The sequence below is a fragment of the Cupressus sempervirens genome, unplaced genomic scaffold (genome assembly GCF_028749045.1).
Source record: "Cupressus sempervirens isolate cs-2001-9-10 unplaced genomic scaffold, ASM2874904v1 CseChr00s100002_03, whole genome shotgun sequence".
NCBI lineage: Eukaryota > Viridiplantae > Streptophyta > Pinopsida > Cupressales > Cupressaceae > Cupressus > Cupressus sempervirens.
The window spans coordinates 8,869,854-8,883,415 of record NW_028322207.1 but is presented as its reverse complement, the minus strand read 5'-3'; the positions used below and the strand labels follow the sequence as shown (position 1 = coordinate 8,883,415).

At 32.7% G+C, this 13,562-nt stretch overlaps 1 protein-coding gene across 1 annotated transcript; it reads right to left on the bottom strand.

Annotated features, from left to right (window-relative positions):
- Positions 1 to 1,279: 1,279 nt before the first annotated feature.
- On the bottom strand, positions 1,280 to 1,843 carry LOC149527848 (6-phosphogluconate dehydrogenase, decarboxylating 1-like). The gene has a single exon (XM_089812098.1). The coding sequence runs from the start codon at positions 1,841 to 1,843 to the stop codon at positions 1,280 to 1,282; it is 564 nt and encodes a 187-aa protein (XP_089668224.1).
- Positions 1,844 to 13,562: the final 11,719 nt, after the last annotated feature.

The following is a 13,562-nucleotide window of genomic DNA, read 5'->3' as shown; positions in this document are numbered from 1 at the left end:
ACCAAAAAGAAGCATCTTATAAGGAGAAATGAAATTCTGAGTCATGCTTGGTATAATTTATGGAAGAAGCCATGAGCATGACCAAAGTGTAGTTGTGGATGTTATTCTCAAGCTTAAGAGCAACAAAAATTAATTCATTGAATGCTAGGAAAGTTGTTGCACTATTTCCTCAGATACAAATGAAGATTGTGGCAATGGTTGTATGCATAATTTGCTTTAACAATTCAGTTAATTGCTTCACTAAGTATGTCCCTTTGAAAATGGTGTATACCCACTCTTGTAAAGAGTTCACACAACATAACTATTTTTTAAGGGATGAAGAATTTCTTTGAAACCATGAAAAAGGATATTTAGAAGTGACCAAATAGTAAAACCTGTGAAGAGAAGGCTCATAGGAGGATGCTAAAAAAGGTAGAACATAGTTGGTGATCTACTATAGTGTATGTGCAAAAGGATTGATTTGAAAAAGGCCAATGTAAAAAATTACAATGAAGAATGCTTGTCAATATAAGATTCCATGAAAATTGATCAGTGATACCTATTTCCTCTGGATTTTCCAAAAGATCTTCTACATCTTAAAACTGTTGATATGTATGAATAGAAAGAGGACAAAAGCATGATACAATCATGCAACAAGGTAGCTAATCCACCTTCGAGTTGGACCACCCAAATTTCCAAAATATTTCAAAATAAAGAAAGTGAAAAAATACTAGAATATAAAAGAGTCTAATTTTGGCTATCTTGGCATGGATTCAAGAAATAGTAAGTAGTCAAGTTGGTACATCTTAAACAAAAAATAATTTTATCTTAAACCAACCAATTCAATACTTCAAGATTTTGAGGATTCGATATAGAAGCATCGATCTCCTTTCAGTCACAATTAAGGTTGGCCGTAGTTATCCAATACAGAGTTTTGAAGATCATAATATGGTGTTTCTAAAGGTGGATTTAGTTAGAAATTGGGTTCAAGTTGTAAAAATTGCTTCTAGATAATTGAGATTGGAATAATGTTTTTATTTTGATAAGATTGCAATACGGTTTTTATTTCATGGAGATTGTATAGTTGCTATCATAAAGCAGGTTCCACTTGTCTTGTATGCAAAAAATCTACAACCATACAAAGGATGCTTTTTTGGATCTTATAATAAGGGAAGAAAGTGGTGAATGTTAAGGCAGAATATTGAATTTAACTATATTAGAGTTTGATCCAGATCTACTCAGATTCTTGGGTGCTTTTGTAACTATTTTTTATTGTTTGTGAGGAATTACGTGCATCAGTTCAATTCGATGAAAGTTTAGACAAGATTTCCTTGATAATATAGGTAACAAAAGGGCCACTATCCACCTGCACAGTGATCTTAACAATTTTATCCTCAATATACTTGTAAGCCTCATATGACCCTCGAGGCATAAGAGAAGGGCCATTCCTGGCACCCTCTTCACCCCCTAAAACCCCCATGCCCAAATACAGAAGCCCCCTCTTCTTTGCCTCCTCCTGCCTTCTCTCTGTGTTTTCATAACATTCATTCTCACCGTGCACAATACAATCCCCTTCTTCCATGTGGGCAGCCAGAGTCTCAATTGATTTGTCCATGGGGGGCTCTACTTTCATTAGAAGGATTATGACTCTGGGGTTCTGGATTGAGAGCACAAATTCCTTGGCATCATGGAAGCATTTTACTGGTAGATTTCCTTCTAGCTTGGCTCTATCTACCATCTCATCTACCTTTTCTAGGCTCCGATTGTAGACTGAGATGGGGAAGCCTTTTTCTGCAATGTTGAGAGCTAGATTTTGCCCCATCACAGCCAATCCAACCAATCCTATTCTCGACAATTCAACCATCTCTTTTTCTTGTATTCACATAATCAAAATCAAGAGTAAGGTTAACATCCAAGGGAGGCTTAGAACTTTTAGCTTACAAAGGACATTTGAAACAAACTTCCTTGGATTTTTGTGGCAATGTCATTGTATAGAGCTGTAAGTTTAATTGTTTCAGCATCAAATATTGAACCAGACTATTTTGGTGTCATCTTCAAAAAGGCTAAACCATCCAAGAGAAAGGTTTTCACAATAAAGGCAACATATGAAAATCTCATAGTGATCCAAATTTCAATTTAAACTAGGAAACTAGGAAAGGGATACAAACACTGCAGTCAGATCAGCTCTTTGAAGCTCTCAGAACATAATGTAGCTTTTTTATAAGAGCTAGTGTTTTTTTTAGTTAACCCCCAAGTTTTTGCCTTGTGTTTTAATTGGATGTGAATATTTGAATTCTACTTACACTTTTCCTACACCATTTCACTAGCATGCAAATGGAATGCTACTCTAGTTACAATAAAATATCATTATATTTAACTGCAACATCCTTCAACCATGCAGAAATATAAGCTTGTGCTTCCAATCATCAATAAAAGAAACACTCAAGTACCTATGCTTAACTAAGAAACACATTCTTTCACATAAAATAATGAAGCTAAGTTGATTTTACATCCTTAGTTATTAATTATTATATGAGAAATGCATTGCATGTCTATCCACATTAGAATAACAACAAATATATAAAAATAACTTCGTAAACTTTTAGGTATAATATATGAACCAAGTTACCTCAAGTTCATATTCATCATCAATTGATTTGCCACTATTGTTAAATTTTTCCTCGTCTTCATGTATTCTCTTGCTTGGCAATACATCCAAAAGTTCTGTCCATACACACCCAATACACTTAGTTTCCTACAACAATCATAGCAACCAGAATTTAGACCAAGCTTTTGTTCCAATTTTCCATACTAAATCAATGTGAACCTAAGAAATAGTTAAAGATGGTGTGAAAATAAATTCAACCACGTAAAGAACAAAAAAATGATTATTCAGCTGGTCTGTCAAACCAATTTAAGACATAAGAGTACAATGCACTTTGAAATCTTCAACAATAAAGATTTGAGATATGCCAGCCCATATGAATTTTATATAGGAGAAATTTGTAAAGGCCACAATCACTACAATGTAAACAAGCCCAAAATAATCTTTCAAACTTTTCAGCACCAAGCAAGCACAAAAATATAAGAATGTATCTATTAAGTATGTGCATAAGACAACATTCAGATTCTATTTTGGGTACTATGAGTTTTGGTCATGGCTTATGGCTGATAAATGCTCTAATGACTTTCTTGTCATGTACCCATTTCCAATCAATAATCAAGTAAGATTTTTTTTTTTTGATGGTATATTGATTTACACATAACATAGCAATACCATCTAAAGCATTTACAACAACAAATATCCATTGTTAATATAATGAATAGTAATTGTATCCTAACATTGAATATGACAAAAATGACATACCTTAGCATACGTGACATTGCTGCGTTGGATATACTATTCATAACCTTTAAGTTCACCAACAACACTATAGCTGACAGTAGAGTTGTTTGGGAGCCTTCGTATAAGGGCTCGTGTGCCTTCTCAAGTAAAGGTATATCAAGACCATCTTCATCATTATTATCAGATTCACTAGTACCATCATTGTGAGCCTCTTCATCACTTGCCCCAATACCATCTTCTTCAATCATGTCCTCTTGCACATTATCATCTTCTTCCATGGGAGTGTTATCCTTAGCTTGGATATTCACACCTCGATGTTCCTCCAATAGGAAATCCACATTCAACAATGGACAAAAATTGTGGTCCCCTTCAACATGACCATATTGCCTAAAATGACTCAGGGCTGTTGTGATTAGAATTCTTTGATTCTTTAAACCTTTACAATTTTTGCAAGGAGAATAACATTTATCAGGTTTTCTTCAGAACTGAGCCCACAATGTAGCCATTGTCTCATTATTTTCTTCTGGGTTCATATTTTCAGGCATGGTCTTTCTTCATAGGAAAATATACCTACAAATAAATTGGACATGTTGTGATTAATGTTTATATCTGCACATATGGTTTTTGTTAATTAATGTTTTCAAATGTAACTAAAATAATTACAAACATATCAAAAAGGACCTTCACAGGGTCTTATTACATCAACTATTCTAAAATGGTCATGTTGGTTATCTTAAGACCTTAATGTCTTCTCATGCCTTCAACCTTGACCTTGATGCTCCTGCATCATTCTCCCAAGGATCAAGGAAAGTTGGATCATCATAGAATTGAGTAGGCAGACCTTCTAGGAAGTTGCAATACTTCAACCTTGTAAGTGTCACGCCAATGCAATGGGTACTAAACAAAAAATTTAAGTTGATGAGAAATGTTTGCTATGAATTCAAATTGTAAGCATCACCTCAATGCATTTGGTATTAAACAAACAATTCAACCTGATGAGTATGGGTTTTTATGAACCACAACTCATGAAATATGCATTAAGTCCATACCTACTGTTTACAATGAGTATGGGTTTTTTTCTAAGAACATACCTACTATTTACAGTCAGTAAGTTTCTATATCCTCTAATAAATTTGAAGCAATGAGCCAAAGTCACACGGTTGAAGATGATCATTGTCCGCTCAAAGTGCTATCATTTGATAAATTGTTGCATTGAAATATGATCTAGAAAGGGCCTTTCCACATAGTATGTTGGCACTATTTGGAAATCATCAATCATGTGGTTATTGCAAAGAGGATAAAGACCAAACATGGAATCATGGAGATAGTGCAAGGACCAATCATGGAATCATGGAGATGTGCACTTGATCTTAATACTTTTTATAATCAATGGCTTTCTTTCCAATGTCTATCTCTTGACTCAACACATTTTTTCATTTTTCTTTCCTTCTTGCTTCATCATAAATACTTGGTTCACAAGCGCTTATGGTGTTCTTCTTGCTAAGATTATGAAGCGGACAATGACTTTCATTCTAGATAATCAAATGTTTGGGTCAAATTTTTTGGGTAAGTGTGATGATATGCAGTGCACTATAAATTTTCTCTTCAATGAAAGGATTAGCACCTCTAATTTTCAAATGGTGATCAACCAAAACTAGCTGAAAATCTAACCTTAAAAATACATTTTATGCCAAATTCCAATCACAGTTAAAGACATTTAGCTATTGGAAAATGGCAAGATTATGTCTTATTTTAGATATGCAATAAAATAGGCAAGAAATGTGGAAGAACGTTAAGTTTTTATCCACCAAAACATGAGTGAAATTGTATAAACTGAATGTATTTTTAAAAATAATGTCAATTCCCTTTAAAAGAAATATTTTGCATGCAACTTACTTGCTGAAGATATTTCAAGTTCAACAACTCTTTAATCATAGGATCCACAATAGTTGGAAGCTTTGACCTATCTGTCAGCTATGGCTTGGCCTGCAACAACAAAAAATTCATTAGTATATGCATCTCAACATTTAAAAAATACATCAATAAATTCAGGTTAGTTCCAGTCTATAAATTAACTGGCATTTGTTTCTTCTTTAACATATTCAACAATGAAGTACAAGATAGTTTGGACTCTGCCTTGATGAGCATTCCCTTACAATCAAATTTACTTACTTTGGCATTGTAGTTTGCATCAAGGAGAAAATTTGATGATTTCAAATCATAGTGAATGATAGATGGATCGCAGTGCTTGTGCAAATGCTTTAGCGCTCTGTAATATTTAGGGCATAATGACTTTAGATTCTGTTGCACTATCTTTATTTTTACAAAAGAAAAACACGGAGAATCTGCTCTTGGCTCAAATCATTATCACTATTGGCTCAAACCATTTTCATTGAAACTAAATGAATAGGCATCAAAAAAGAGATAAAACAATGCCAAAACAAAGGATGGTCTATTTAGAAGTTTTGACAGCCCATAACCGCTTTAGGAGGCTTATTGAACCTATTTAGAATTGAAAGTGAATAAAAATGGGACAAGGTTAGGAATTGAAAGAGAATAATAAATGAGTATAGAATCTCACTTGAAAACAAATATAACTAAAGATTTAATGTGATGAAGAAGATTGGAAAAGAAAATGCCAATGAATAGAGCACATTAGGATGTAATGATCGTGTGGACAATAGAAATATGTACCAGTTTAAGCTCTGAAGCCATAGGAGTTGGTGCAAAACCCACAATCATCCATATCACAATTTTGAATTAGTGAGAACCTGCAACATCAAATTATGTTCTTGGCAACAACAGCTGAAGATTTTTTGCATGGACACACATCCATTGAAGTGCCACGACTCTACAATATTTTTATTCTACATCAACAAAGTGTAAAATGGACTTAAAAGTACAAAGTTATTTTTGAACAAGTTATAAAATGAAAAAAATAAATACAAAAATTACAAATATAACTACAAGAAAATAAAAATAAAATAGAATAAAGCAAAAATTGACATTCCAACCATTCGTTAAAGTAATTGATGCAAAGTGATTGAAATGCATTTAGACAACCAATGCATTTAAAGATTTATTGGCTACAGACCATTATCAGATTGAAATCAAACTATATATATTTCCAAGTCTATCTTTAACACCTATATTATGTGCAACATTTCATATATTGATTCCTAGCCAAGTCTTTTTAATTTTAAATTCAAACTTATTTTTCTTGTTTCAATATACTAATTATAAATCACTATTTTATGTAGAACATTTATGAAATTTTTTTATAGGAACAAATTCTAAAATATATTAATGACAGATAAATCTAAACTCAAAAATAGCCCTTTACCTACAAGATTTGAATAGAAATAAAAAAAGTCCAAATTGATCGACATCAAAAACAAGTGAATAAAAGAGATATACCAAGTACAGAGGAAAAGTGATCTATGAAAAGTGATGAGACCTTTGATAAGGTTTTGGGCTAATGAGATTATTGGTCAAAATTTATCAAAACTGAAATGCTACTAAGATAATTGTTGGAAATGTTTTTAACAAATCTTTGGTTCTATTATTGTATTTAGAAATAAGATTTTTAATTTGGGCTAAAATTGAATTTCATATTTTCTTAAATTGTGAGCTCTTGTAGCTGCAATTTATGTGTACTGAAAAGAAGAGGGAATACAGTTGAGAATAATCAGAGAGGCCTTTGATTGACCATTTCTATTTGAATTTAGTGTTTCATTGCAATATTCTTTGCACAATGCTAAAAACATAGACTGATAATAATCCAACTATTCCATTGCAATGTTCTTTGTGTGCAACATAGCTAGTATTGAAATGTGGTGAATGAAAATTCACATACCTAAAATGGGGGTTTCCATGATCAATTGAATTGGGAAGAACATGCATGCTCTCAGGCATTGAATATTTTCCATCTACTCCTAAAGTGTGTAGGCAATAACCAAATTCCTCACAAGCCAGAAAGATCTACATGATATGAGAGAAAGATCACTAGTTTTGTAGGCATCAAGATCATGATTTGAGTCATAAGTTGAGAAAGGAGAAAGCTGAATTCCCACATGCTCTGCACCGATTTCATCAACAACTGCTTCTACAACTTCAAGAGAAAATCTTATTTAATTGTAGAATAGTTGATGTAATAAGTGTAATGGGATAGTAACAAAGTTATTTTTGGCCAAGTTGGAAATGCTTTGGTGTCTTTTGGTATGCAGTGTTAACTAGTGGTTCCATTGGGGGGGTTAGCTAATCTTGAAGAAATATAGGATCAATGATGGTTATTCCCTGTATTAAGTTGCACACAGGATCCTCCAATTTTCAATTGATTGATTGCAACAAATAAAATATTGCTCTTTCTATGTATTCAAATAAGGAATTTAGTTGAACCAACCAAGAAATGTATTCAAGAAACACTTGTGTCCTGCTTCAAATTCCAAGAGAACTCAACCAATGCTGTTCCTGCTTTAGTAGATAGGCCCTTTCACATCCTCCCTTACCTCTCTAATTAAGTGAATACTCACAGAAGTTGCCTCTCATGAGAAATGGAGTAGATAGGCCCTTTCACATCCTCCCTTACCTCTCTAATTAAGTGAATACTCGCAGAAGTTGCCTCTCATGAGAAATGGAGCCATGGGGATTACATTACTGCCTTAAAATTCAATAATAAACTAGGTATTCCAACTATTCATATATGTACTATTGATAAAAATTTGGAAATGGTCCTTACTATAAAGATAATTTGAATGGAGATTGGATGTGAACATTGATTATGAAGAAAACACTTGCCCGAATCAACTCAAAGAAGCAACCTTATAAGGCACAATAAGCTTGTCTCCCAAAGAGGAATAATAGTTAAGGAAAAGCATGAGATGATCCTTACTGTTGATGTTGAGCATTTAGACCTACACAAAATACTAGATGAGGTCAAATATGTCATGGCAATAGATGTTGAAAGTAATAGAGATTCTCAGACACATATCTGGTCTTCTATGAAAGCTAACTTCACTTCTCATTCTGATATTGGGATGAGAATTAGTTCTATTTATGTAGAGTTTGCAATTGCTATTGTTAGCATCGTTAATTTCTTACAATCTATAGCCCAAGACCCTGAAAAGACTCAAAAATTTAAATCATCAGATATTGATAAACTAGTTTTTAGAATTCAAGAGTTTTCTTAGTTAGTGGATTACTTTTTGTAGTGCAAAGAAAACATTACAGAGTTAATTGTTGAACTGATATCTTTGTTATCTCAATTTAGGAAAATGTTTGCTCCTGGTTTCAGTAAAATCTTCCAAAATGAAGCCACAAATTTTGGCAACCAATTGCCCAACCTGATGTAGTCTAGTTTTCTTTGTAATTCGATTAGTATAGATAATTTCACAAGACAAGAAAGTGCTTAGGATCTTTCAGGAGAAGAAAAGGCTAATAGCCTATGCTTTCAACTAGCTGGTGGCAATTTATACATAATTAGGAAGCTTAACAACATTCAAGTAGAAAAAACATCTTTGGAATCTGAGTTGAAGGCCCAGGTAAGGAGAATTGAAGGCCTAGGTAAGGAGAATTGGAGGCCTGAACTCCCAAATACAAAGTTATGGTTAGTTTTCTTTATAACATATGGCTTAAGATAATAATGGAGGCCTGAACTCCCAAATAGTTAAGCCTTTTTTGGTACATATAGAGTGGCCAAACACTTTGCAAGTCGAGGTAAGGAATTGTTGTGGAAATGGTTAAGGATGGGCTAAACTTGTGTAATCACTTAGTGATGGGGTTCAAGTCCATGGCTTTAGTTCTCTTGGGACTTCTTTTAATATCATGCAGCTTGATACAAGCCTACAGTCAAGGTAATCTAATGCATAAGTTGTAATATTGTCAAGTTTGAAATCTTTCAAGAAGTGGGTCATCTATGCATAATTCATGTTGTAGCAAGTGATAGTAAGCATATCTAGAAGTGATGATATGGTCTTCATTGAAATCTTTGTAGAAATGGATCTTCTAGAATAATTTATATTGTAGTCATTGATAATAAGTGTTAGCTATATGAGATTTCTATAATCTATAATATTTCTTTGTGTTGTTTGTGAACTATGTTAATTTGTATGGACATCTTAGACCATATCTATTGATCCAACATCAGGATTTTAAGAGTTAATAAGTAGAAAGATGAAATCTATAAAATTCTAATGTTGGGTCATTGAATAAGATTTGAATGTTGATGGAAATAAACATACACAATTAAATCAAGAAATGATAGAAATAAATGGTAAGTATATCTGAAACTGATGAAATTCTTGTAACATCATAGTTGAAATCTTCCTTAAAATAGATCCTTGCATAACTTATGTTATAGAAACTGACAGTAAGCATGTATGAACTGATGAAGAAGTTACAATACTGTCTTAGTTGGAATCCTTCAAGAAATGGATCCTCTAGCATAACTTATCTTATCGTAACCAATAGTAAGCATATTTGAAACTGATGAAGAATTTAGCCTACAATGATAAATTGCTGACTTGGGTCTCTTCTCTTGCAGATCAAAGTATAAAGAAAGCATTACAAATGGACCATCCAACTACTTCTACAATCGATAAATCATCCCTTACCTCCTTTGGGAAGCACAAGGTATTTATATGATATAAAGCTCTCTTATCTTTCTAGATGGGTACAAGGGTTTTCTCCTCTTTAAGTCTTGGGTGACTATATAAAAGACTTCTATAAAAAAAAATGAAGTCAAACATTGTGTTTGATACAACCTTAGATTCGTGTAGCATATATTGTAATCTTGTTCTTTTTCTTTTTTTCGTACAATCTTATCTGATTGATGATATGTTTGTCATGGCAGGTGTTAAGGAGCAGAAAAATATTAGTGGAAGGGGAAGCATTGAGAGAGAAGAAAGTGGACCATAGCAGCAATAAGTCACCTGAGGGCAGCCATGCACAAGCCTCCTAGATTGGGTTTGACGATGAGTTGACAGGTGCCAGTTTAAATCATAAATCTTCACAAAATGAAGGGAAACATTTGTCTTCAAATGAGATGACTAAATCACCTACTCAAGTGCACATACCTCCTTAGATGTATGGGAATCCTAATTTTAACATTGATTATAGTGGACCCCAAACCCACGACCCTAAGCACCACTAAGTTGGTTCTGTAATATTTGTTTAAGCATCATCTAAAGAGGATATTACTAGACAAGAGACAGGATTAACATTTAGAGTTTGGATGTAAGAAGAAGTATATGTAAACTTAGACCAAGTAAAAGAGAACAAACAAATCAAGGCTTCTGTATAGATTTGTAAGAAGCTCATGACTCAAAACTCAAACTAGTTCTGTAAGCTCCATCCATGGGGTCAAATGTATGAATTAGATAGACATCATAATATTCTATCATAGCTCTTATGAGATAAATTTTTCACATTACTCTCTCTGGGTTGTGTGAGATTTGACAAAATTATCCATTTATGAAAACTTAAGTTATATGTATTTATAAACAAGATTTTTAATATGTGGTTGTATGTTGTTTGGTGTGTAATCGAAAGACTCAATGCTTAGCACTATGAATATTAAACAAAATGTAATGATTTTCTACAATCTATGAATTAATTGTGGATTTATTTTAGATTCAATTGTGTATTTGTTTCTGTATTAATATTTTAGATTATATTCTATGATCTATCATCATTGTTTATTCTATTAATTCTTCTTCATCTTGATGATAGATCATAGAATATTATCTAAAAATTTGATAAAGAAACTAACACAATTTAATTTAAAAACAATCTATAATTAACATTATAATAACTTGAATGAACCGGTATTATATTCTCTTTGTTTTAAAGCTCTACAGTCTGGATCTTCAATATTTAAGCTTGAATTATGCTTGTCTACCGATTCTCAATTATGATCACCAAGCTATACTTCATATTTCAAGCTTGTTCTTTTTCTTCTGATCTGACCATAATAGTGCATATTCTTATTTGTTTATGGGTGTTTTATGTCTTCTTTAGGTAAGTAGGGTTTTTGAGGCTAGTTGGTAACATAATATGATGGACAATTGTTATTTCTTGCTGCAGAGAAACAAGCTTCTTCCATTTGGACAACTAGGGCAATTAAAGTGGTCAATGGAGAGGACAAATCCAACTTAGATGTATTATATAACAATGTTATCTTTAGATCAGTTTTTCTTTTCTAATTCTTATTTCAAACTTCTATTTCATTTCATACTAAATCATTAAGATTAGGATTAGGGTTAGGGTTAGGGTTGAAATTTCACACCTATTGATAATAGTCATTTCATTTCATTAAGATTAGGGTTAGGATTAGAGTTGAAATTTCACACCTATTGATAATAGTCATTTCATTTTATCTAAATAGATGAATGAAAAACAACACATGAGAACATATTTGAAATCATTTATGAGTAGCCTTCTCTAAACATTACACAAGAGGCCAACAGTGCTAAAGGTCTCCTCCAAGAAGATATCGTTCTAGATTCAAATAGTGAGAGACTTAGCCCAACAAGTCCACTTTCTCAAGAAAAGTCTCAAACATTCTTCAACTCACATTCAACGAAATCAACTAATTATGATGATAATGGAGAGATTACAAGAATGGACTACACTCCTGCTCAGAGAAAACCCCCATTTCACAATGAGGCATTACCTTAAATGTAATCAAATCAATGCAAATAATAATACTCTTAATCATAGCTTGCACCATCTTTTCACCTTATAGAATTTCCCTACTATAAAAAAAAATTGAGACAATGTGTATAAGAGAGTCATATTTGTTATCTATAGATAAGGACCCATATTTTATGGTCTTGTAAGTTACTTCAAACAAGGGTCAGATTTCAAACATAGTTACAATGCCATTGTGAGCAATTGTCCCAATGTCAATTTGTGATACTTCTTTGCAAAAGAAATACAATCAATGTGTTTTATTTATTCATCTTCTATGTGTTGAGATTTCCAAACATAACATTTTTTTCCTTAAGCATGGAACATTCTTTGTCTCTCTAATCCTCACTGTAATAAGTTAACAACATTTGTCTCTCAAACATGATACGCAAGTTTTGTTATCTATTCTATTAATGCTGATGGGCTTCCATACCTTTACATTTAATGGATGTGGGCTTAATCTGGACTGAATAAAGAGGTCTATAAGAGTTTGTTTTGAGACTTCCATCACTTCCATGTGCTGTGAAGTGGTCTGTCTATTTGGAAGAAAATATGATAAGCATGTGAAGATGATATGGGACTGGCTAAATGCCTTGTGATTTTCAAATTATATCATATATGATGGAGGAGACAATATAATTAATGTAATCAATTTTGGTTGACTTGGATCTAAATTTAGGTATTAAGACAAGCCGTCCTAATAATGAGGAATAGTTCTTGTCCATTTGGGTGTGGATGCATGAATGGAGACAAGGTGTCCCAATGAAAACAATAGAAGTTCATTCCCTAGAATTTTCAGAGCCATTCAGTCATTCACCTAGAGGATTCACCTCCATTATTATCTTAAAGACGACCATCTCTCTTTTGTGGGGATGCTAACATCTCAACTTTCACATGTGAATGAGCTGATCAAATTAAAAACCTATACCTACATGCTTTTCTTATCAATATACTTCTCCAATGGATTTGTTCTAATCAACAAAAAGGGAAAAAATGATACACTGATACACTGATCTAAACTACCCTTAATTGCATACCCATGCCTTTTTCATTTCTTGGTTTGGTGACATTTTGATCAAGTTGTTTTCATATTTATATATGACCATATATGTTGATATATTTTTGTATGAAAGTTGGTGAATAATCTTATTAAAGAGTGGCAAATGGATGTAAAGAGTGTCTTCATCAATGTGTGAGAAACTATAGGACCAAATAAAAATAATTCTAATTTCTAACTTTGACCTTATAGTTTTGTGTGCTTGCTTCTAATATTATTATTATAATTACTAGTCTGGAGTGAGATTCAACATTTTTTGTCTTGTTACTTATATAAAACTACTAACAGTATGTAAGATGGTTGATGAGCAGCTATCCAAATAAGTATGATTATGACCATTTCCATGGCAAACACCAAAACATGTTGTTGTGAGGGAAAAGCTTAGAAGGATACAAGATACTGATATTAATAAAAAAAAATTTATTAATCATATTCTAATTTACATGGTAGATCCCTCATACTGGTTGAGGAAAACATGCATTCCCCGTATCT